The sequence below is a fragment of the Wyeomyia smithii genome, chromosome 3 (genome assembly GCF_029784165.1).
Source record: "Wyeomyia smithii strain HCP4-BCI-WySm-NY-G18 chromosome 3, ASM2978416v1, whole genome shotgun sequence".
NCBI classification, from domain to species: Eukaryota; Metazoa; Arthropoda; class Insecta; order Diptera; family Culicidae; genus Wyeomyia; species Wyeomyia smithii.
The window spans coordinates 100694295-100721651 of record NC_073696.1 but is presented as its reverse complement, the minus strand read 5'-3'; the positions used below and the strand labels follow the sequence as shown (position 1 = coordinate 100721651).

The following is a 27357-nucleotide window of genomic DNA, read 5'->3' as shown; positions in this document are numbered from 1 at the left end:
AAAATCCAAATTTAATCCAATCCAAATCCGATCGAAAACCTAATCCAATTCAAATCCAATTGAAATTCTAATCCAATTCAAATCCAATCCAAATTCAATCCAATGTCATATAAATACATTCCAAATCCAATCCATATCCGATCCAAGTCCAATCCAATCCAAGTCGAACACAAATCCGATCGCAACTCTAATCCAGTTCAAATCTAATCTAAATCCAATCTAATCTAAATCCAATCTAATCAAAATCCAATTCAAATCTAATCCAAATCCATTCTAAATCGAAATCAAATTTCTAATCCAATACAAATACAATCCAAATCCAATTTATATCCAATCCAAATCCGATCCAAATCTAATTCAAATCCACTGCGAATCCAATCCAAATTGAAGCCAAATTCAATCTAAATCCAATCCAAATCCAATCCAATCCAAATCCAATCCAAATCCAATCGAAATCTAATCCAAATCCAATCCAAATCCAAATCCAATCCAAATCCAATCCAAATCTAATCCAAATCCAATCCAAATCCAATCCAAAACCAATCCAAATCCAATCCAGATTCAAGCCAAATCCAATCCAGATTCAATCCAAATCCAATCCAATCCAAATCCAATCCAAATCCAATCCAAATCCAATCCAAATCCAATCCAAATCAATCCAAATCCAATCCAAATCCAATCCAAATCCAATCCAAATCCAATCCAGATTCAATCAAAATCCAATCCAAATCCAATCCAAATCCAATCCAAATCTAATTCAAATCCACTGCGAATTCAATCCAAATTCAAGCCAAATCCAATCTAAATCCAATCCAAATCCAACCCAAACCAAAACAAATCCAATCCAATCCATATCCGATCAAAAACCAATCCAAGTTCAATTCAAATCCAATCCAAATCCAACTTAAATCCAATCCAAATCCAAATCCAATTCGAATCCAATACAAATCCAATCTAAATCCTATCCACATCCAATCCAAATCCAATCCAAATTCAATCCAATCCAAATTCCAAATTTCATTTTCATTCGAAATCCAATCCATATCCGATCCAAGTTCAATCCAATCCAAGTCGAACACAAATCCGATCGCAACTCTAATTCAGTTTAAATCTAATCTAAATCCAATCCAAATTCAACCAATATACAATCTAAATACAATCCAAATCCATTCAAAATCTAAATCGAATTTCTAATCCAATCCAAATTCAATCCAAAACCAATCCTAATCCAATCCAAATTCGATCCAAATCTAATCCAAATCCAATGCGTATCCAATCCAAATCTAATCTATACCCAGCCCAAGTCCAATCCAAATCCAATCCAAATTGAATTCAAATCCAATCCAAATCCAATCAAAATTCAATCCAAATCCAATCCAAATCTAATCCAAACCAATCCAAATCCAACCCAAATCTAATCCAAATCCAATTCAAATTCAATCCAAGTTCAATCCAAATGAAATCCAAATTCAATCCAAACCAAACCGAAATCTAAATTCAATCAAAATTCAACCTAAACCCTATCGCAATCCAAACCAAGTTCAACCTAAATCTAATCCTGATACAATCCAAATCTCATGGAAACGTAGATTTCTTACACTATTTTTTGAAAGAAATTGAGTGAAATTAGCGGATAAGCAAAATGTAAAAATCTTATTTTTTTCAGTATTATGAAGGTGTACACGTGTTATTATGTATACAACCAATCCAACCCAAACATTATCCACATCCAATGCAATCCGAATTAAATCCGAATCGAATCTCAATCTAATCCAAATTCAATTCAAATCTTTTCCATATACAATCCACATCTAATCCAAATTCAAACCAAGTGCTCTACAAATCTTATCCTAGTACAGGCCAAATCTCATTGAAGCGTAAATTTCTTAGACTACAGTGACGTTTCGATTTCATTGGTTTTATCATGTTAAAGAATTAACTCACCTAGCGATGCCATCTAGCGGCGGAAAATTGTCAGCAAATTTTCAGGCAATCGCTGCTTTTAACCCTGGGAAGATAATCTTATTCTGGGGTTAAACCCAGTGTAAGATAATAATTCGATTCGAATTGATACATGAATTTTACATCTTTTAAAATGCAAGTTTTTGTTCAAAATTTCATAATGAGGGATCATTACGGTGTTAAGAAATCGATACATAATAAATATCGGATGTTTTTTGAAAATCGAGAATGGATTCGCACTATTTGAAAAAGAAGGAGATAATGTCACTAAAAGCGTGGAGTCAAATTGACGCAGACTTTCTTTCTAGGGTAAAATAAGAGTTCTAGTTTTAGGTTGATTTATAAAAGGACTTGAATTGAAATTGATAAAAATGTAGTAACTTCATGCCATGCTCGAACGTATTTGACACTCAGAAATCGCCGTTATTGCTCATTGGAAGATTAGAAATGCCTGGATACTTGAAAAATATAACGACTCCATTGCATTACCGAGGCTAATGCTTGGATGAATCGAGAACTTTTCAGCCGTCCACATGGAATGTGGAAGTTTTGCAAGCCAGGGTTCCGAAAAAGTTTTCAAAAAAAATTCCTGATATTCTCTGAAATATAACATCATTTCCCTGTTTTTTTTTCTCAGCAATCAGAACAAAAAAATGCAACGTACATGAATGAAACTCTGATATCCCAATGAAAATCAATGATCGGATGGGAAACCAAACAGTAAAATCACGTACCTATTAGACTTTTATGTTGTGAAAATCCGATTTGACGCTGGAACACCGTTGAGAAAGGGTCGTGTCTCGGTAAAGCGTCGCCTAAAATAACTAGACATCTTGGGTTTCCGACGATCTGGAAAGTTATGGTCCTCAGCAAATTTGTTCAGAAGGTCGAAGACTTCTAGATGGTGGAAAGTTAAGTACGGAATACCACTGGTACTAGTCTGCACGCAATTCTTCGTATTTTGAGACTGATTTACCTATACTACGATTCCATCCTACTAGAAACCAGTGGTCTTCAAACTGTTGTCAACGTTTTCTACAGTTTCCTTTTGACAAGATTCCTAAAGACCGCAGCAGATAAGTAATCTTCAAAATTTTGAAAACTGCATGCATACAAGCTGCCTGCCTTGCGGTCAAAGTAAAAAACAAACTGTGTATCAAATAAAATCTCTTGATCCTCTCAACAACTGAAGACGACGACTTTCAAAATAGTCGGATTCACGAGGTGAATAAGATTCAAAATACTTAAAACTGTATATTCGAGAACAGGAAAAAAGGCTATATCAAAATGAGGTGTACCATCATTTTGCCGAGAAAAAAAAATCGCTGCTTGCTTACGTTGGAAGTATTAATACAAATTGAATCTGTGTGCTACAAAATTAAATAATAGAAAATTATTTAAATTTTTCATCCGATGTATTTGTTCCTAACATGCAATTATACACTAACATTTTATTTCTTAACTGTTAATTATTTGCAAAAATTTAATTGTATGCAAAAATTCCCTCAGTTCATTCATTCATCAAAAATTATTTAGTCACTTTTGGAGTAAGCATTTTTGAGTATTCAGTATTCTTGAGGAAAAATGTCACAATTGAATAAAAATCCAATCTTGTATTGAAGCTAACAAAAGCTTATTTCCAAACGAGTACATTTATTTGTTATTTGGTGTGGAAAAATTCCAAAGTTAATCAAATAAATTACATAGAATAAGTAGTACCAAAATCATAAACTAATTTTGTAAAATTGTTCAATTAATCTTTGTTTGGCACGCGGCGCACAGTGTGTCCAAATCGAGAAACGGACGGCAAAACTATTTTTTCAAGTCCTATGTTATTCATACCTTCTAGAAAGTTGCTTCGTTTACTGCTGTCCTTCATATGCTTTAATGGAATTAGTTACAAATTTCACCGTATAGAGGGCGCCATATCTAACTTTTAAACGTGACTTGCTAGACGAATGGTTTCTTCTGCAAAGTTGTGTAAAATTCGATTACGAAAATGTTTGCTGAATACTTCAAACCTCTAGAAATTGAGATTTCAGAGCTACAAGACGTTTTCTAAGAAGGCTTTTTAAAAGCAGTTTTTTATCCATATGTTCAACTCTAAGGCCTAAAAAATGACCGTATATAATTGAGAGTGACGTGGTAAATCAAGGTGAACAATTTCTAAAGATATATTGGTTATTATCTACAGTATTCATGAATGAAAACTGGAAAAAAGTGTTTTTAAAGGCCTTTTGTATTTGAGTTGAAACTCGAAAAGGCGCAAACGAACCCAAGCTTCTATGAAGCCATCCGATAGAGTACCTTTCTGACTAACAGAAAAACACAAAATTACAGTGGGTTATTTGTAGTTTTGAATATATGGCCAACTGAAGTTACCGATTTTTACATGCATTTGTGCGCTCTTTATAGCACAAAGGCCGGCGCGTACACTACGTTTCCGTTTCCATGCCCAACGAACAGACACCACAATGGGGCTAAATCTAGAAACGGACGGAAATAGGTAATTTTGAAGTCCAATGTTATCAGTATCTTCTAGAAAGTTGTTTCGTTTACTGTTGTCCTTTATATGCTTCGATGCTTTTGTAATCAAATTTTACACAACTTTGCAGAAGAAACTATTTGGCGCCCTCTATATGGTGAAAATTGAAGTGGGTTGCATCGAAGCATATAAAGGACAACAGTAAACGAAACAACTTTCAGGAAGATACTGATAACATTGGACTTCAAAATTACCTATTTCCGTCCGTTTCTAGATTTAGTCCCATTGTGGTGTCTGTTCGTTGGGCATGGAAACGGAAACGTAGTGTACGCGCCGGCCTTTGTGCTATAAAGAGCGCACAAATGCATGTAAAAATCGGTAACTTCAGTTGGCCATATATTCAAAACTACAAATAACCCACTGTAGTTTTGTGTTTTTCTGTTAGTCAGAAAGGTACTCTATCGGATGGCTTCATAGAAGCTTGGATTCGTTTGCGCCTTATCGAGTTTCAACTCAAATAAAAAAGCCTTTAAAAACACTTTTTTCCAGTTTTCATTCATGAATACTGTATATAACAACCAATATATCACTAGAAATTGTTCATTTTGATTTACCACGTCACTCTCAATTATATACAGTAATGTTTTAGGCCTTAGAGTTGAACATATGGATGAAAAACTGCTTTTAAAAAGCCTTTTTAGAAAACGACTTGTAGCTCTGAAATCTCAATTTCTAGAGGTTTGAGGTATTCAGCATACATTTTTGTAATAAATTTTTACACAACTTTGCAGAAGAAACCATTCGTCTAGCAAGTCACGTTTAAAAGTTAGGTATGGCGCCCTCTATACGGTGAAATTTGTAACTAATTTCATTAAAGCACATGAAGGACAGTAGTAAACGAAGCAACTTTCTAGAAGATATGGATAACATAGGACTTGAAAAAATAGTTTTGCCGTCCGTTTCTCGATTTGGACACACTGTGCGGCGTCACACGAACATGCAATTTCCATCTCACAACATTAAATAGCCAACGAAACTTCGATAGATTGAGTTGATAGACAACTTCAAACGCACCCCTTCGATCAGGACACACTAGAACCGCGTTCTTGCTCACAAGCTTTGCGATGTCTTACAATCCATTATGACATTGCAATCAATTATATTACAATGGCCATTACAAAATGAAACACTTGAGAAGAAGTTGGATTGCCTATGACTGAGGCTTAGCCCTATCCCGGGACCTGCAAGTATTAACTAGGTACATCTTTCATTCGAGTTTTCGATGCCAGACAGAATAACTCAAACCTCCACCAGCAGATAGCAGCCGAGTTTCCGACCGAAAGCAATAGTACTGGCAATACCAGACAGTAGTAGAAAGAGACACCCAGCGCAGAGTTTTCACAATGAAGAAAGATTCAGCGACCGAACGTTGCCGCTGCCATCGCCGCCGCCATCAGCCAAATCAACAACAACAACATCAGCAGCAGCAGCTACGGTTAGAAGGGTCTAAATCGAATAGGGATAACACAAGTAAGAAGGAAAAAACCGGCATCAAATTTTATTATTCTGTTCCTGTTTTCCCTGCCTGGCCGTCTGCCGAGTCCTCACACCAAACCAGAATACAGCATCCAGATGAACCGGCTTTGATGGTGGTTACGGACCCGACAAACCATCCGTTCATGTAGCCAACAACGCCAAACGCCACCAACCGTTTATTAAATATATATTTATAACAATATATATCCGTGTCTAGATTTCCTGGTTCATAGACACATGCGTACGCATTCCCGGACCTGGAATCCCGAGACCATAGAAACACCGAGATACATTCCCGGGGAACAACCGAAAAACCGAAATGCTGCCTCATCCCCGAACTGTCTCCGTTGCCTGTAACTGCAGCCATCACCGACGGCGACCGAAGGCATCAGGGTGGCAAGCGTCGACATCCTCTCCAGACCTTACGGAGCGGTGGCAGACGGTCGACACGTTAAAAGGGCAATGACCGAATTTCATACCGCCGCTGTCGCTCTCGTAGTCATCGTCGTGGCCGTCGCCGTCATCGTCATCAGCATTACCAAGACCAACTCCGATAGAACCGTTGATGCCTCGCATGCCAGCTATCCACTTAGTATCGACAGAGCAGAGAGCAACTAACCGGAGCAGCGACGCGCCCATCCCGAATCGGGGATCATTGTGGCCCGCGTTTGAATGGGGGTGAAAAGAAAGATAACTCTTCCGATACTACGGAGAATAGCCGTGGAAGAACCGATTGCGCAGCAGGACGGCCCGGGTTGGGAGTGATGCGTGCACGAGAAACGACGTCTAGCGTACGATGCCATCGCAGAACCTACCCGACACCATGGTCCAATATAATGGACGTGGATGGAAAATTCGTTGACGCGAGAGGAGTCGCTTGTGCGAGGAGCGAACATCAGCTACCAAACGTCTCCCTATCTGACGCACATACACATTCATCGGACCAGTACAGGAAGCGTGAGAAAGGACAAGCACTGGAGGATGGCTGCGTAACACAACACATTCTCAAAAGCAACCACAAACCACGGGATCCATTATTTACCGAGCGGGTAGGCTGAGATCCGGGAGTGATGGAACACTCAATTTTCGCTAGATTCAAATATCACGTGGCGCACATTGACACTCATCGTTGACGACATATTGCAAAATGGTAAACTGATCAAATATTCAAATTTAAATTTTTGCAAAATGATTTTACATATTTACTATTTTTCCAAAGATCGACTTTATCGAAATAAATTCAAACAATTTGATTCTAGCTAGAATGTAAACAGGAACTCCGAGACAACTCTATCATCCCACTGCATCTGCAAAAAACAGTGAGTTACTCTGCGCTAGTCGCTACAGCAAAAACATTTGTTTATATGCTTTAGTACTCTAACATTCAACTGAGAGTTCCACGTGCTTGCAGGCTCCAACCTACCCAAAACAACACCTCCTGCTGATCCTGATTTCCATCGAGCACAACGAAGTGGTAGCAGACGTCAACGACATCGTTTGCACCCCGCCTAAAGTGCATCAATGGTTATGGTAAGCATGTCTGGCCGTCTGCTCTCATTCTCAACCTTATACAACACTGCTTTCTAGTATCAGCCAGGCAAAACAACACAAACAGCGCGTTGCAGGAGTATGCGTAGCCTTCGGTTCCGATACATAGAAAATTCATTGTGTGGCAGGATCAGCGAGATATCATCTGGTTGCTCTCATCTGTGCAACACCTTCTCCCATTCAACCTTCCGCGAGACGTTTCCTTCCACCTCGGGGTACCCTGCCCCGGAGGCCTGTCTGGCGTCCGCATGTTTTTTGCCAAACTCATCCTTGCTCAACGTCCTTGCAGTAACAGCAAGGGCTATAAGAGGGTTTTTGGCTTCCATCTCGCTGCGCACACAAGTGTGCGTGCGCGCGCGAATAAATGTACTACGAAAGTGTCGTCCCGCTCGGACTCCTGCTTGAATCACGCCATCCAGCCGTCGTCGCAAAGCTGTTACCCCTCGAAAACACAAGCAGAAAGACAGTCAACAATTTGTTATCGATACACAGCATAATAATACAGTACATAAGTTTAGGGGTCGATGAAATTTTCATTTCGGCGAGACGCGTCAATGGACCATAAATTAGCAATCAAAACAAAGAAACCATTCCGGTCACCTACTCTATCTCGCAATAAAGCGTTATTTTCCAGCGGTATAATGTTACGCGTTTATTTCTAATTGATTGCGAAATCTGTCTTTGGGAATACAATTTTCCTACACTGCATTCAAATCCGCCCGCTCCTGCCGATGTTTCCACGCCTTTCAATCCAAAGCATTCCAGACGGAGCGCAGTTACGCTATGGCCTCATCCCTCGCCAGATGATGGGATGCTGCCTGGCGACAGAGTTCAATGACCAAAACACAGCACCCGCCGTTCCTGCCCGCCGCGACTTTGCCGAAAGCCTGTGAATATGCAGCCCAGACACCGACACATTCATAGCCGTCCAGAACTGGGACTACCGCTTCCCCAAGCGTTACCATCGGTTACCGTTTTACGCCAAAGCGCGCGTCTGGTTCCTATCCCTCTTTTTAGCACCGGCACCCGTTGGTCACCAATCAGACAATCGTCGGTACATAAATCAGGTTGAAGAGTCCAGGCCCAAAACCGGGACCCTCCGTATAACCTAACCGCGTTTTCCTGTTTTGGGTTCTATTTGCAGGTGGCTGAAGTACACCTTGCCGTTGGCACCATCAATCCTTGCCCAACCCGAGCTACATTCATTGATTGCGGTCGGTGTGTGCTCAGCACCACATCCACCTGGATCTCTAATGAATTGTTCCCCGTGTAGGCAGCAACACCGGTGCGTTTGAATGCTGAAAATCTTACAATTATTCAAAATATGCAGAACAGATAATGAGAGCTAAATGCATTGCAGCAAACGGCAGTCACTCTTGCAGAAAATTAATCATGTAAATGAAAATTCGATAAACAAGATACATTTTCCTGTGATTGTAGAACATTTTTTGTTGTGATTCATAATCAGCAATTTAGAGTTGCATAGTTGCGTTTTGCTGTGTTGAAATAAAGCAACAATGCACCAGCAACAAAGAGCAACAAAAAGTGCAGAAAAATGAACATGGAAGCGAAATAGAAAAAAAATTGAAGAGAAGTGGTATGAAAAATGAAAGAGATACTGAATATGACATCAGAAGAGAAATTTCTAATAATGATGAGTTAACAAAATATAAAGATATGGAACGAAAAAAAAAATAAACAACACAACAAGAGGAAATAAAGAAATATGGGCAAATAAAATGAAAAAGCATTGGCGAAAAAAATGAATTTGAGATAATAAAAAAAATGAAATATAAAATAAGGATACAAAAATAACCTAATGATAACCGCAAAACCCTAAATAAATGTATTACAAGAAGTAAGAGGCAATTTAATATAACGATAATGGGAAACAGAAATAAAAATAAAAACAGAATATAAAAAAAACGAAAAAATGGCAAATTTGGAAGAAAAAAACACGGAAATACAAAAGTGTAACGAACAAAGTAATTAGAAAAAAGCCAGAGTAGTAGAAATTTGTGAGGAAAATGATACAGCAAATAAAAAAAGGAAAATTGCAACAGAAACGGGAAAGAAGAGAGGATTTGAAGAAAAAAAAATGTAAGAGGAAAAGGAAAAAGCAAAATGAGAATGGCAAGAAAAACATGAAGGAAAAAGAAAAAAAGGAATAGAGGGATGAAAAAGGGAAATTCGAAAAAGTAATAAAAAGTGAAAGAGGGATAAGGAAATAAAAAAAGCCAAATGGAAAATAAAATGAAGAGATTGAGTAAAACAGAGTAGAAAGGAGAAACAGAACAAAAATGGAAATGTAATTTAAGCAACGCAAATGGTAAATAAAACAGAAGAAGACAATAAAAAGGGAAAAGAAGAAAATGGGGAGGCAAAAAAATATAAGAGAGAAAAAGGAAAAGCAAAATGAAAAAAGAATAAGAAAAAAAGGAAAAGGATACGGTAAAAAGAAATGAGAAAAGTGGTAAACGAAATGGAAGAAACATAGGAGAAGTAGGAAGATTTAGAAAAATGAATGGACAAAAAATATAAGTGGTAGAAGGAAAGAGACAGGAATCATGTAACAAGATAATAGTAAAAGGTAAACAAGAGGGAAAGAAATTAGGGGTAAGGAATAATAAGAGAAATAAAATGGTAATAAAAGGAAGTAAAAGGAAAAGAAATTATAAAAAAAAAGAAATTATAAAAAAGAAAAAAACGAGAAAATGGAATAGGGTAATCGAACAAGAAAATGATTGACGGAAATCAAGAATAAGAAATATGAAAAGCAAACAAGAAAATTGAAAAAGGGAAACGGAAAATCAAAATTATAATATGATATAGGAAAGGAGAGCAAAAAATGAGGAAAAGAAATGAAGAAAAAAATGAAAGACCAAAAAAGCGGAAGAGCAAATGCACAATGGTCCAGAAACTGAATATAGGGGGAAATTTGTATCTAGAGTTCGATAGCAATATTTTAGAGAAAAATTTCCTTCTGCAAAGTTGTTACATAAAATAAAGCGCCCATTGAAAAAATATTAAAAATTAGGGTGACCCAGATTTTGATGAATTAGAGTATCTAACTTTTTTATCTTTGTAGATAGAAGGAAAAGTTGTTCTACAATGTTAAAGATCCGTTATTTTAGACAACTTCGCGAAAAAAAGTTTTTCTCTATCTTTGAAAATAACCGATTAAGATTGAAAAAACACATTTTTCGCTCTAACTTTTGACGTGGGATTACGTCTTTGTTTTCTATACTGGTATGCATTCTGTAAAATTGGAAATGAAACTGGAAAATGTTGCGTCAGATTTTAAACGGTAATAACAGCATAACCACATGACGGATAACAATAACCAATATGTTGTTGGATAGATAAAATGTTGAACAATTTTGTAGTACGCTTGTTATCATCATTATTTCATTGCAAAGCGGTAAAAATCGATAAAAAGTATCAAGGACAAATTTACGTGAACAATGAACCAATAACATGCGCGCATTCCTAGCACAGACAACATGAATAGACACAGAAAAGCAAAATAAGAGAGGAAGATTAAAAAAAAATATTAGAAAGGGAAAAGATAATGAAAAGTGATATGGGAATACAGGTCGGACTCGATTATCCGGAGACTCGATTATCCGGGGGCTCGATTAACCGGGGCTCGATTATCCGGAGAAAATGGTTCGATTATCCGGAGTATTTTTTGTTTTTGTATTTTTATAACGTACTTTTGTCTTCCGGGTCATTGGGAGGTTCTGGGTTGTTCATGATTGTAGCGGTACAAGCCCCGTTCCGCTTAGGCAGTTCGTTTTTGGCAGCTTTCTCGTCGTTCCTTCAACCAATTCTTACTTAATAACCTCCAAAAGCAAGGTATTATTGTTTTTTGTTGCCAATAAGGACAACCGCTATTGGAAGACCGGTTTCGGAATTATGGCAGGAATATTATTATATTCCTGTAATATAATGGCCATGATCATTGCAGTACTTAAAACCACAAGCAGACCTGTCCCGGTTCTGTTCCGGATACTCTCGGATTATTGAACCAAAACTCATCAAGCGAAATTAATAACGACTTGAAATCCGCAAAGTAGTCCATATCAAGCGTCTAGGTCGTTATAGGTCACTCAAGAAATGGAAAAAACATGAGTGTTTGTTTTTACATCTTCTAGATAATCAATGTAACCTAATTTATTATTACGTATATATGTATAACAAACGCCGACAAACAGTCTAAGGGCAATTTTTATTTTTTTTGTCGGCACATGCATTGTATACAATTTATTATAATAGAAAACTCACTATTCTAGATGACAGATGTTAAAAATTTAAATACAAAAAATGGCTCCATTATCCGGAAGGTTCGATTATCCGGAGCGAAATGTTTTTCAAAACTCCGGATAATCGAGTCCGACCTGTAATTGAAAAAAGCAAATAAAAGTTGTTTTGAAGAGAAGAAAAATAACAAAATGCGGCGAGGAAACACGAAGAGAAGAAATGTGAAAAAGAAATGAAAAAAAATTTAAAAATACAACAAAAATAAATAACTAAGAGAAAAGTGCGAAATATGTAAAATGGAATAAGCAATATACAAAATAAAAATGAGATTAAAACCAAATAAAGTGGAGTAACAATAATTCGTTAATTCTGCATTGCTTTAAATGAGTGAAACGAAGACATGAGAACCTACAAAATTAGACAAAGCTACGATCCGGTATATAGATTTACATATGCCATTCGCTGAATTACCAATGACTCGAGGCTTACGAAAACAAGAAATATTCTATATACGCACCGTTGTACACACATACAAGAGCTGCTACAACAATATGAGCAATAGTCCTAAACTCAAAAACTATTCAAGTAAGGGAACTGCCATCAGTAAGTATACAGTGACGATATTTGGGTGCCGAGAGCTCATTGAAGAGCTTCAAATTTGCAATAACGAGCGCTAGGCTGGAAGCATCGTCCTTCTAGACGAGGAAACCCAACAGCAGGAGTATGTAAAAGAAACGAACTGGCAACGACCGCACAATCCCCGGGAAACATGCTACCTTAACCGATAGCCGAATTCGGAAACGCTCTTCTCGATGGTAGTTTTCCAAAGAAAAATACTCCACCAGCAGCAGAAATCGCTCGATCCCACGCGGTATGAGGCAAACCGTCATCAGCGAGGCGCGCTGGCTACATAAGGAAGCAGCAATGTGTGAAGCTATTTCCTGGTTCCGGGACTTATATCACACTATTCCAGACTGCCTGGGCACAGAGCCTCTTCTTGCATTCGCACTTTCCTACCAGCATCCAACCTGGAAGCAGCCGATTTTTCACCATCACCACACCGGCATGGATGTTGTCTTTGTCATTGACCTCGTCGGGTTTGATGTAATTTTATTTACTTCACGGTTTTCCCATTCGGAACGATGGCAGAGCTTTGGCGAAGTGTCAACAAGCTCGGGGAAGAGTGACTGTGTTCTGAGTTTCTGCCAGAGAAAATGTGAAACTAACAGTTGCCACATAACTGGAATCCAAAACAAGGACCAGATATTCGTTCAAAATTTACCGAAAAAGATTGGCTTTTCGCTAGGCAACAGAGGAAATACTATTCTTACAAATGGAATTGGTGCATGGAATGTATTTATTGGTAGCTTTTACTTTTGGTTGTATTTTTTTTCTATTAGGTTCTGAATATTAGAGAATTGAAGCTAAATCTGATTTCCATGGCGGAGAATGTAGTCGACTACATTCCCAAAAAATCACAGTCACAGTCTTTATACATCTTTATACATTTACACTCGAATATTAGGCTTCTTATTGAAAGCAAATTCTTTAAAAAAAAAACAAATTAACATTTTTGCTGTAAAACTAAATATTTTATTATTTCTCGGCAAAACCACTGTACAAAACCTAATATATATAGTTTTTGTACAAAAAGTTGTTTCATTAAAACAAACGTTTTAAATTCAGTTTATATGATAGCAAATGGGAAACTAAGAAAATAGAATATAACTTCTAAAAAATATAAAAGATAAATTATGAATGAATGAAAAAAATAAGTATGGGTCATTCCATACGAAGTGACCACGAAAAAGCACAAACTTGGACACGACCATCACAGATTTTGCTCAAAGGTGGGAAAATTATTCATCTACTGTCACTTTGGAGAAATCCCAAATTTGGTGTCGATTGGAATACCCCCCGCTCTGTGGGATCTATAATCTATCTGGCAACACTTTTGGGCAAAAACAATATTTTTTCTGGATTCCTTGGTTTATTTTCTTCAAAATTCACCTATCACTATTTTTCGGGTGTCTTACGTCTATAAATTATAAAATAAAATAATTACGAAATTTACAACTTTTTTCGCAAAAATGTTATATCTCGTGATTGGCTCATATTACCTCGGGATGATAGTTGTTTCTTATGTGAAATTTTCCAATGAACACGATGAAATTATCAAATTTAAAATAAAAATGGCTGCATTTGCCGAAAAATGTAAATTTAGTTTTCAAATACAAAACTAATTTATCTGGCAACACTTCCGGTCAAAACTTATATTTTTCCTGGATTCCATGGTTTATTTTCTTCAAAAATCATCTATCAGTATTTTTCGGACATCTTACGTCTATGAATTGTAAGAAAGAGAAAAAAGAGATTTTTGACAAAAATTGCGCGACTTGGTAATAAAGAGGGGGGTCCTGGAGAGCGGAGGTTATTCCAATCGACACCAAAATTGGGATTTTTCCAAAGAGACAGTAGATGAATAATTCCCCCAACTTTAAACAAAATCTGTGATGGTCGTGTCCAAGTGGCGTGTACACTTCGTATGGAATGACCCGTATTTATTTCAGATGCTTATGCAAACCGATGCAGGACAGAGATTTTTTTTTACTTCTGAACAGGCTTCTTCCGTTCTCTTGATTTTTGCTCAAAATTGTTTCTCTACCTGCCAAACCCCTTGGAGAACTAGGCTTTCTCTCACACAGAGTGAGTAATTATCCACATTTAGGCGTAAAGTATTTTAGTCGCAGAGTTCCTTGTCACTATTAATCATCGCGTGTTAGGGGTTAACATTTTTTTTTTGCTCTCTCAGTTCAAGAGGGAGTAGTTTTCGTCAGCTTCTCGTTTGCTAGAAGAGAAGTTGGCCAAATATCAAAACATTTAGGTTTACATTGAAGCCACATCCTAACCGTTTTCGAATTAAATATTATAGGAAGATTCACAACTCACCATGGGTGCGTATTCTGCAGAAAGTACGATTTGATACTGTTTTTGCCGCACCCCAGAGCGATGAGAACGGTAACGCAATGCTCAGTTGATCGGCGAGCAATTTTTTTTCACTTTTCTTGCGTGCGCGGATGAGCAATTTACAAAAGTTTTTCTGGGCTTTTGCTCTGTCAAATTAGGAGCGTTTTTTTTCGTCAGAGAAACTATTATTCTGCCCTCTCTCTACAGCAGATGGTGTGATACACATTGAATGTAAGCTCACAGTTGTTAGGAGGGAAGAAAACTGTTTTCTCTTTAAGATGAAGATGAGCAAAACTAAGCCTGCTTCTGAGATGTTTTTCACATAACATATGCTTTTGTTACGTCAAAATAACGTTAACAAATCAACATACTCCACACTAATTGAAAATTATATAAGAAAATTGAGGTGATTAATCGAAATACACTAAGGTCACTTTTTACGCGGTTTTTTTACACGGGTTTCTTTTTACGCGGATCCCGGAATTTACGCGGTTTTTTACGCGGATTCCGGATTTTACGCGGTTTTTTTTACGCGGATTCCGGAATTTACGCGGTATTTTTTTGCTCGGATTTCGGTTCCTCTTCACTCGGATTGCAAAATTAACGCGTTTTTTTTACGCGGATTCCGGAATTTACGCGGTTTTTTTTTACGCGGATTCCGGAATTTACGCGGTTTTTTTCTACGCGGCACGTATCCCCCGCGTAAAAAGCGACTTTAGTGTATTACATATTTTTATACATGGGCTATTATTCCCTGTGTAAAAGCTTAACATTGCTGAAAATTGCCAACAAATTGTTCATGGCTTATGGTCAATAAACTGAACATTACCGATATTCAATAACTAATTAATCAATGAGCTTTCATTAATATAAAACCAATAAATCTGCTTGAGGGAAGACCCTACTCTGGAAGGTCGAAAAATCATGAATTTTCGTATTTTTTTTTTTCGGATAATTAAGGGGAGGTGAAGTGTTCGGGTATTTTGGCTATTAGTTAAGGTATATTTAAAGATGTATTTTGCATGTCAATTGTAAAGTTACTCCAAAAATCACGAAAATATGAACTTTTCGACCTTCCAGAGTAAGGTCCCCTCTGAAAAAGTAAGACAGATTTGTAGCTAACTAAATGTTTTGATATATGAGAAATACACTCAAAAATCTAAACTCAGCATTTTTACATTCAAAATTTTAGAAAGTAATTTCAAAATTCGTGCGAACATTACGAACTTGTTTATGCTAATTTTTCGCTAAGGTTATATAAAAAACGTTCTGAAAAGAAGTGTTTTTTCTATTCAAGTTTAGCCAGATAGAAGAAAACATGTAACAAAATTTAGCGTTGGCATTAACTTTTTTCTAGGTTTGAGTTCAATTTGAATCAACTTCCTCACAATAATAACACCCTTTATTGTGATAAAAAAAAGGTCAACTCCAATATGCCGTACTATTTTTTTAATCGTAAGTCAAAAATAAACATGAACACCTTTCATTATAAAGATTTGTGTATAGTATCATGCCTTAAGTAAGATTTTGACATTTGCTCTTCAGTTATAAAATTGGCGTCGAAGCAAGTTGGCAAAATTGTTGAATGTGGCCAAATCAACCGTCACCAACAAAAGAGAATTGTTTGGAGGAAGATTGTCGACTGCCAGGACGACATAATCGGGGGGAAATCAAAATCCGAAGACTGCAAAAACGACGAACAAAGTGGCTAGCAGTTTCAAGCGGAATCCCAACTACAACTGTGAGTCGACCTTAAAACGAGCCAGACTGTCGATTTACAAAAACATGGTTAACCCAAATTAGGGATGTAACGGATATCCGCATTCGTATCCGCAAATGCGGAACATCCGCATGAAAATTGACATCCGCAATCGCATCCGCGTCATATCATGCGGATATTGAAAAAAATATCGCTTCATAAAATTTTGTAGAAAAATTTTGTAGAAAAACCACATCCGTAACAACCGTGCTCTAAATCGTGTCGGTAAGCAAAACAAGTCAGTCAGACAACGATCGCGAAAGCTGGACGTGAAGATGCTGACGAAGTTTGATTGCGTGGTACAGGATGATGAAACTTACGTCGAGGCAGACTTTAAACAGCTTCCTTGGCAGTAATATTATACTGGACGAAGAAAATGTGCCAGAGATTTTTAAGCACATTAAGCTGTCAAAGTTTGCAAAGAAATATGACGTGTTACAGGCCATCTGTTCCTGTGGCTTGAAGAGCAACATTTTCATCGCGGAAAGTTCCGTCAAACAGGAAATTTATGAGCAGGAGTGCCTGAAAAAACGTCCGTTTTCTTTCCTCAAGCAACACAGTTGTTCCGTTCTGTTTTGGCCGGATTCAGCATCTTGCCATCACAGAAAAAAGGCTATGTAGGGGTATGCCACGAACAACGGTGCCAAAGGACATGAACCCTCCAAACACACCAGAGCTCAGTCGTATAAAAAATACTAGGCTATCGTCAAGCAGACTCTCAAAAAGACACGACAGAGTCGAAGTGTCAACGATATGCAGTTCAAGGCCAAAGCAGGTATTACACGAAGCAAATATTTGCTATTTTTGGTACGGATTTTATTTTGTGTAAATAAAATTCGTACCAAAAATAGCAAATATTCGCTTCGTCTAATATCTGCTTAACTGTTGTTTTGCGGCGACCAAATTGAATATGATAAAGAAACATGATTTGATTTTTTAATAATAAAATGACTGCAGCTTTTTGAAGTACATGCAGTGCACGATGTATTTAACGATGCATGCGATGTACACGTGTCGAACTCATGCTTTCAAAGAACCATGCAACAAACCGTTTCAGCAAACACATCGTGAATTTCATCGCAATTCAATCTTTGGACATGATTCAAACTCAAATCCAACACAAGTGTACTGCATTGTTAGTAGGGTTCATGTGCAACCGGGGATCTGAGGGGTCAGAAAGATTTATTGAAAAAATCTGTCAAATTCTCCCGACACCACGCTTGGACGATATTCGCCGTGTGAACACGGCTGAAGGACGTAATGATCCTTCTCGTAGAGGTCCTGAAGTGCCGGGGTCACAACCTTTTTCAGAACCTTCTAGTATAGTACGCGGTGTTGATTTTCACATTTTTCTCGATAAACATCACTGCGGATTTCCTTCGGCGCCCACAACCGATCATTTTGGCTGTAATATTTTACAGTTTTCCCTGATATTCTCTGATTTTCCTGATTTAAAAAACAATTCCCTGATTTTCCTGTTTTTTTTTCACCCTGTACCACGCTCTCTGCCAGCCACCATGTACTTCGTTTTGACAGTGTTAAAGGGGAATCCAATTCTCGCAGCTTCCCTTCTGAGAGCCGTGAAGGCCTCCTCAACAACCCCTACGTTTAACACCAAAACAAAACCTTAGTGTTACGTTTCAATTCTCGACCTCGACTCGACCTTCTGTTTATTATACACAGACTTCGTAGCCAACTGTTAAGTGTGCAGGACAATTGCGGGGCGATCGCTATGATCCTACTAACTAAAACTGACAATTATATATTCGTTAAACCTCAATAACCAATACTTCCAACAGGTTCAGAATCTAAGAAAACAGCTTATGTTTATGTTTGAGATCCTACACTGAATTTTCTGGGCCATTTTTTCATTTAATAAAAATTTTCAGTGAAGGATCTCAAAAATAATTTTTCCAATATTTTTGAATAGAATTTTAGACAATTTCCTAAAAACCATCTCTTGACAAATTTTCTCTGATTTTGGCATCGCCGAACGGTTAGGATCTCAGAAGTGAAAAAGTTTTCAATTCAGTTTTTTTTATATTCATAAATGAAAGTTCAGAAAATTCCCTAGAAGTTATCCCTTGATAACTCTGCTCTATCTTTTGTCATTACTGTACATTGTTTTTCTTTTTTCGCTCACTTTGGTTCGTTTAGAAAATTTTCAGGCAACTATATTCTCTGTCTAAACAATTTAGGGTAGGGAATGGCTTTAGCAGTGGCGCCTATTTTAATCAGTCGAAAAAAACAGACCTTAAAAAAACGCCTGCAAAAAAGATGGAAACTGCCTAAAATAGGTTCGGGGTGATTGGAATAGTGTTCCTCGATTGGTAACTTCAATTGATTATTGTTAAAGTTTGCTAACTTAGATTTACAATCTGAAAACAAGTTCTGGCAGAGAACAGATTGATATACTTCTGTTTGAATTTCACCTAACACATTTCGAGTATTTCGTCTCATTACACAGGCGGTTCCTAAAGCTGCTTAAAATATGTTCCCTACCCTATCTATCAGAAAAAATTGAGATGAACAATTCTTTTAAAACCACTATTTGAATGAATTTTTTCAAGTGTAGAATTTCAAATTCAATTTTTTAATATTTAAAAAGAAAGTTCAGACAATTCCTTAGAAGTCATCCTTTGACAACTTTTCTCTATCTCTTGTTTAGTCAGACATATCTATTACAAAAATAACTTCAGTCCTTTTCAAATGTTTTTGTGAAAATGATTATTACGCCACCTCCAAAATAATGTATTTTTTACAAAATTCTTAAGCAAGAATATTTTATTGTAGTATTCATATAATTTAAGTACGATTGCCCATTATTTTGTGTCAGTTTATTATTTGAATAATGAGTCTATGCATAACGTGTAGGATCATTTGGTTATTTTGAGGTGGAAATAAATATAACACCATTTAGATAAAAACTTCTTTAAAACACTCAGAGGCAAATATAATCAATAATGTGTTACTTCACCTTTAGTCTATATAACCTTCTACAGCTGCCTAGGTATATAATAAACAAAAGATTTTAGCGTACTGGGAGCAATTTTGGCGTATTCGCCGATGATATTTTTTACAGCTGTCTAACAGTTTTGAAATCCCTGCCCTGTGCTAATATATTTGCTGTTACAATTCCCCAATAATTTTCTATGGAATTCAAGTCAGGATTTCATGATGGCCAATGCATAGAAGCAATATTATGGGATCCACGAGGATTTTTTTCAATATTACTATCTGTATGAAATAAAGCAATACATTGCAGAAAAATAACATTTTCATCCTTAACGTCTTCGTAACTTAAGGAATCAAAGCTTCTTTTAGTAATTCGCAGTACTACTCAGAATTCATTCTGGTTAATATAAAACATATTGATGTTTTTACAGTGCCACTAATGCCTGTCCAAACCATTACGGTTCCTCCTTGTAAGTTGCGAGAAGCTCACCCTGTGTGACGACGCACCTACTCCTCTATTGCATTGCCGATGCGGCGCTTCATCGCAGCAAACTTCGGCGAGAAAACTGCTATAGCGAACGGACTGACAGCTCTGTCCAGGGCTGCCAAGTATACAGATTTTTCTGTATTATACAGATTTTTTGACCACGATACAAAAATGATACAGAATACAGAATTCATACAGAATTTTGATTTTTAATACAGATTCATACAGAATTTTAGCAATCGGTTTTTTTATTCTTGCTTATTTTCCGTCGATCTGGTTCCGCCACTGGTGGAGGCGACTCCACCCAGGACCCTAACTTACGACCCGTTGTTCAACGGACCGGCGCCAACGGCTTTACTTACTCATGCGATGGAATGCGTGATCCCAGAAATTTTTCGGCTCAGAAAATCTCCCGGTGTCGGCTAGGACTCAACCTAGACCAGTTGGGTTGGTTGTGGGTGGATCACGCCATCCCACAACCATCGACACCTATGTCGGCGTTGGGATTCTAACCCAGGCGTCGAGCGTGGTTGTTCGAGTTCTGCTGGGCGTCTGGCATTTACTAAGCGGGAAATTCCTTTTGTTTGATTTCTTCTGGACATTCGACATTTGGCTAAGCGGAAAAGCTTTGGAACAAAAATACAGGATTCTATTGCCTTTCTAGCAAAAATAAATACGGTTATAGACCTGAGTTTTCTTTCAGGAATTTTACCCAACCTTTTTACGGTTTCAGGCGAAGTTTAAGGTTGTATGCCAAGCCCAGTTACCCCAAACCAGAGCACTTGTAGGCACACGAACAAAATACAGAAAAACACAGATTTTTTTACGGGTGCATACAGATTTTTCAAAATAAAATCTGGCAGCTCTGGCTCTGTCACTTGGCCAGCGATAACAGAGGAGAGCAGACTGCAGCCGATAACCGACAGAAGAGATTTCCTCAACGTGTTAGACTCATAAAATTTCAAGGCAGTAAAAATTAATTATTATTAGTGCCTAAGTTGAAAGTAAATTTCTATACAGTGCTCAAAAGCGGTAAGATGTTAAAACGTTGAATTTATAGTTAAACTAAATATGATCAAATTTTTAGGTTAGTCAAAGATTACTATACGAAGGATTCAATTCATGCATTTGTTTGTTCATATGTAAGCTGATATAAAATTTGCTTCTAAATTGAACCTAATTGCTAATTACATTTGTAAAAGATATTGTTATACTTAAAACTTCCTGATTTAATTTGCGTTACGAGTTAGGAAACGTACGAACGTGAGTACATGTGATGTAACAAAAAAAAGAGTAACACACGCAATTCGTTCTTACAGGAAAATTTTAATCGCAGTGCGCAAAATACACGATTTAAAATTTCGGAAAAGTTGTTTCCTTGTTACATTGCACACTGGGCCAGGAATGGAATCTAGCGGAACGAAATTATTCTGGTTTTGGTTTGACCAATCGGTTTCCGATCTTCTACAAAGTTTCTTGGTATAGTTAGGGCTTCATTTTGGATGTTTGAATTAGTTCGGAATTTAGCCGCGAAGGTGGCGTTGCGATGCTAACTTCTTTCCCTTACACACTAGAGCTTTGCGGCTTTCGACAAAGTTGTAGATCTCTAAATTCTATGAAATTTTACAGAATATACAAAATTTCTAACTCTTAAAGTTTCAGAGATATACGAGTTCTTCTAAAATTTGTCTGAGCTTCACGTTTTATTGTGATAATTTTATGAGTTCACTCGAATTAATTTCTTAAAAAATGTTCTCGATAGAAATTGAATAATTACGTCGTTTTCTTCCAAGTACATACGTTTTTGAAGTACTTAAGTGAAAATATTACACAAAATTTGAAAAAATACATAATTTTGTGAATTAGATATCTCATAGGTTAGCAAGTATTACAAAACCATGATTTTTTCTTAAAATTGTCCATCAAAAAACCTTTATTTTCTGAAATTTTGGAAAATGTGTTTTTTGTGTTTTTGTGATATTTCAGTTTGAATACAACCATAGTTTTCATATAAAAATACAATTACTATGTATTTATTGCATGAAATTTCCGGTCCAGTACCCTGATACTCTATCCGACCTATTTGCAGTCTTCAGCAAAGTTTCTCGGTGTAATAAGAACTTCAACTTGACGTTCAGCTTAGTTCGCAATTAGGCCGCAGAGATGGCGCTTCGACACCAACTTTTCATTCTTACACGCTAGAGCTCTACAGTTTTCGACAAAGTTTATAAAGATCAGAAAATTTTATGTAACTTCGTAGAAGAAACAAAAATTCTGTCTCTTAAAAATCCTTGAAAATTTACGAGTTTTTGATGAATTTGTTTGAGTTTCACGTTTTTTGTAATAGTTTTGTGATTCGAAACATTAAAATCACCAATGAATATGCAATTTTCTGAATCAGCATACTTCGGATCGTTTTCGGTTTGAGTATGCGTCGAGTTTTCGTTAGTAAGGCTAGTTTTATTAAGAGTAGATCCGTTGCTATTGAAATAAATATTACCTTGTTTGTTTCGTAGCCAAATCCAATAGCAACGACATATGCGAAAATCGTGAACGCTCTGAAGTGAAGACTACAATTAAAATTGTTCTTTTTCTCTACGTGCCGTTTACGATCCGAAGTATGCTTTTTCAGGAAATTGCATGTTCTTCGGTGATTTAATGTTTCGAATCACAAAACTATGACAAAAAACGTGAAACTCAAACAAATTCACCAAAAACTCGTAAATTTCCAGATTCGTTCCGCTAGATTGCATTCCTGGCCCAGTATGCATTGGTAACATTCTCGCAGGGTGATTTTTTTCTTTCTAACAGTCTCCAGGACCATCAGAATCAACGATATTAACTTTTTTCCATCACTGAAAACCACTTTGAACCATTCTTCATCCTAGAGCTGGTATTTCTCGGCGAAACTCAACTATATATTTTCTTATGTCGCGGAAGAAGTCGCGGTATAGCGACTGTTTTCCTGTATAAAAGGTTCGTGTCGGAGTTCGAAACTTCGGATACGACGACTGGTTACTGGAATGTGCGTTTCTGCTTCTACCCAGCTGATAAACGCTTGGATTCAACAGCATGGGTTTATTCTCAGGCTCCCCACCACGTACCCTCCCTTACTTCAATCTGAATTCTACTCTCCTTCTAATAAAAATAAGTCCCTATTATAATAAAACTGGCGTTAGTATGAAAGTTCTCTCCAGGGAATTGTAATTAGGCGATATTGCTAGGATGGACAGAGGCTCGGTATAGTATAGCAGTAGGTTTGAAACGGAAAGGTAAAACTTTCACACAAGCACGGATATGAATGATAAGAGTATCACTTACTTCAAAAGTGATACTGCCAAAACATGAAGTGCGGAGTATAGAGAACACCTGGGCAACAGATCTAATCTCTGGTCACAGTGATGAGTCCACACAGGAAAAAATTTCTCCCCCAGACTTACTACTATTCTCTTATCCTACCGTATCATCTTATATTTGATAATGAATGGCAAGATTCTACTAAGATTCAAACTCATGACACCCCGCTTGTCAAAGCGAACTCTGAATCCTTACGACTGCGGCGAAGCTCTACGAAACACAAATAAATGTTAGTACAGACGAATTATCGAGAAAAAAAAATGGTTTGAATTTGAAACTTCGAATGCGATTGGCCGAAAAACAAATTTCAGTACAATTTTCAGCGCTACAAAAAGTAGGACAAAACATTCCGTATGCAGAAGAAATTACCAAATATTTACAAAAATGTTTGTTCACGGACTCGGAATAACCCAAAATTAAAAATATTATGACGGTTGTTTATGCGTGACAAAACAAAAACTGAAAAAAGAAAAAAATTCTTAGTAATTTTTTTAGCGTAAGAACGGTTTATTCGATTCATGTAAGGGGCCGTCCACATACCACGTGGACAGATTTTTTTTTTGATTTTTTTTTTCTTTTTAAAATATGGAAATATATTAAAAAAATCAACTTGGTTCCCGGATGTTGGAAAAATTATTATTATTATTGCGCACTACAAAATAAGCTTCTACGGTAGTTTAAATGGCTTAATCAAATATGTAGACACATCAATATAACGTTTGGGTCGTACCTCAAATTTCACCATCATTGAAGTTTTGATTTTAAGCTATAATTAGTATTAAAATCTCATGTTAACTTTAACTAATTCGTAAGGGGCGAATTGGTCACCTTTAGGTGGGGTGAAATGAGCACACCTTGTCACATAAACTCAGCTGAAATTCATCTCAGTAAACTTGTGAGTTTATCTTTCTATAGTCAGTGTTTGTTCACAATGATGGTGCGAACATATATAAGAAATTCTTTGAGACCGAATCGGCCAGAAAAAGAGACTGCAGGCAGAATTGGCCACCATAAGGCGCGACGGGACATTCACGAAACAAGCCGCCAAGTATCATGGCATCCCGTGACAAACGTTGGCCCATTAGTTGTACTACTACACAGTTTCAAGATATGTTCTATAAGAGCGCTCATTATACCCCGTGGGTGCTCATTATGCCCCAGTGAGGTGCTCATTGTGCCCCGCACATCGACTGATTACTAGTTTTTGATGCATGATTCTAATTTGTGTTTTTCACCATTATACGATAAACTTTTCAATTTGTGAATAGTGTACCTTTGATTATAGATAGTTAGTACAAGTTTTGCACTGAAAACAGCTTAAAATTTTTGTCGTTTTCCATGTTTAAATCAGCAACCAAGTTAGGGTGCTCATTATGCCCCTATTCCCCCTACAAATTTCTAACAGTGTTGAGAAGTCACCATTTGTGATTGGACACACATACTCACTATTAACTAATATTTATCATTAATACTTAAGCTACTAACAAATCCCCTCCTTGAAAAAAAATTAACATCGCGCAGATTTGAAATTTCATTTTTTTTTTTTCAAATATCTGTAGTCACATTTCCTGTTTCCTAGACTGAGAAACTTCCTGAAAAGTACTTTTCTAGCATGCCAAAAAAGTCGTTTTCAACTTTTGTCAAAATTTGATTACAATTTACAGCAAACTTAATGCTTTTTCTTTGAAAAGTTATTAACAACGTGAACGCGACGGAAAAAATCACTCGTTTTTGAAAATTTTATTATTCAAAAGAAACATTTCAAGCGATTTTTCTGAATCTCGCCGCACTGCATTCCAATCCATTAATCGTTCCTGAATCACATCAAAGCATAGCAAAAGCGTCAATATTTATGTATGAATGCAATGCCTTTGCAGAGGTGAATTGATGTAAGCATAATACGATGCTTTCCTCTTGAATTAAGATGTGAGCCTTCCTACGCCGCGATGCATTTGTTAACTTCGAGCAGCGGAAAAAGTAATACCTCGCAACTATCACATCGAACTTCCGGCGAAAGGTTTATAAAGTAAAGATCCAGTGCTTTGCAGTTACAACTTCCACAAAATGTACTGGCACAGAATTAACTTCAAAGGACAGCAATTTTCAGTGTAAGCTGATACTTGTGAAGAATCGCGACATGGAAGTAATCTCAACTTGCCACTCACTTTTGCGAGGATTCCGCTGCAGTGCAGTTTGAAAGCAAACACGGAATGCACTTCTAAATGCTTACAGAAAGTAAGTTCCTAAAGCACCATGAGAGTAGAAATACTAGATTGGTACCTAGCAGAAACATTCAAGAGCTGTACACTGCACTTCTTGAATCAATTAAATGCTGCTTTACGACCAATCTACTTTGATCACCTATATTTCGGTAAACAAGTCGACGAAAAGCATACTTTTCAAGTAATTGCCGGTTATTTTTGAATCAAGCTTTAGCTACGTCCCAGAATCCCCACATTCTCTACCTTCTCATTGAAAACTATCATCTTTCAATGAATTTCTCTTGACAATTCATGTCACTCACTTACCTTGCTGAAGTATCCAACCGTGTGACATCCGTCGCTATCCGCCAGCGTCATAACATAAAACAGGAACGGTTCCACATCATAGTACAGCGTTTTGTGATCCAGAAAAAACTTGGCCAGCAAGCAAAGATTCTGGCAGTACTGTTTATGCCGTTTGCCATCCACCTGCCACACGCCAAGTTTGCCTTTGCGATAAATCTGCAATCGATAGAAACGCCACAATCAGGATAGATTAACGCTCAGGTTATCGAATCACAAAACACCTACCTCATCACCAGGCGGATGCCGCCAAACACACTTTGCTGCGTGGCGTTTCATTCCCACTTCCGACTTTTGATAGCGCAGGCAAAATTCACACAAGTACAATTTGGGCAACCGTGCAACATCATCCGGGTAGGGACTCTGATACCACACCTGCATGCAGTGGCGTCCCATCGAAATGAAGCGAGTGCCCTTTCCCGTAACCATGTCTTTCAGTTCATTTTCCATACTCTCACTAGCAACTGCCTGTGCTTCGCGAAATAGCTGTAAATCATAGTCCGAAACTATTCCATCTAGGAGCGGTTCCAGGTCGATTTCGTTCTCATCACGCTCGACCATAGGCTTTGGCCTCTCAACTGGTGGTGGATTCGGCTTGAAGCGTGTCCGAAGATCACGAATCTTTTGCATATAAGCTTTCTGCTCTGGTGTTTGTATTTTCTTGCTGTTCTCATAAACCGGAACGGCTTTCTTGCGGTCTTCCTCCCTTCGCTTGCGTTCCTGAAGAAAATCCTTAGTATGTTGCGATGACATGTTGTGATACATGGGACAAGCTTCCAGGATGAAATGGCGCTCGCACTGTCCACCAAGATGGCCGGTAGTGGGACAATGTACCAGTGGGCATCTATTCTCCACCGGTTCAGGTTCCTTTTCGAGCTCCAGTGGAGTTTCTTTGATAACAGGGTCTTTCTTTTTGCTACTGTTTTTGGCTTTCCCCTTTGTTGGCACAATAGGTGCCTTTTTGACAGGGCTCTTAGAAGCAGATCTTTTAACACTTTCGGTGTCTGATTCCGTTTCCGAAGCATTTTTTCCAAGCAAATGTTTCGATTTTCTGGTGCTTGACGAGCGCGTGAGCTTACGCGTTTGCTTCCCGGTACCTTCGGTTTCCGAATCAGTGCCGGCGTCCTTACCGTCGGTTTTTTGCGGTGTTCTTTCGAGAGGTCGTTTCATATTACTGTTGGTCTTTTTCAGCTGCTGTGCAGCAGTCGCTGATGGAGATGAGTCCTCCGAAGAATCCGAGTCGGAATCTGAAGAGCCGGAAGAGGATGAGTCTGTGGAAGTTGTCGTCGCCGATGATCCATCTTCCTCTGGCTTCGAAGGTTTTGGCTGAACGGGTGCCGGAGGTTGTGCTTTAACAGGTGTGGCAGAAACTTGAGGTTTAACTTGGGCAATAGGTTTAGTCACAGGTCCAGTTAGGGTGGCAATTGGAATTTTTCGGGGGCGACCTCGGGCTGAAATAAAGGAAATATTATAT

At 37.6% G+C, this 27357-nt stretch overlaps 1 protein-coding gene across 3 annotated transcripts in view; it reads right to left on the bottom strand.

Annotated features, from left to right (window-relative positions):
- Positions 1-27357, bottom strand: part of LOC129730153 (histone acetyltransferase KAT7) — a 177071-nt gene that overhangs the window by 148341 nt on the left and 1373 nt on the right. For all 3 annotated transcript variants that reach the window (XM_055689246.1, XM_055689248.1, XM_055689247.1), the window contains exons 4-5: positions 26112-27334; positions 25848-26042 (exon numbers count right to left, since the gene is read on the bottom strand). In XM_055689246.1, coding sequence (XP_055545221.1) covers positions 25848-26042; positions 26112-27334 — 1418 coding nt within the window. The remainder of the gene's footprint in view (positions 1-25847; positions 26043-26111; positions 27335-27357) is intronic.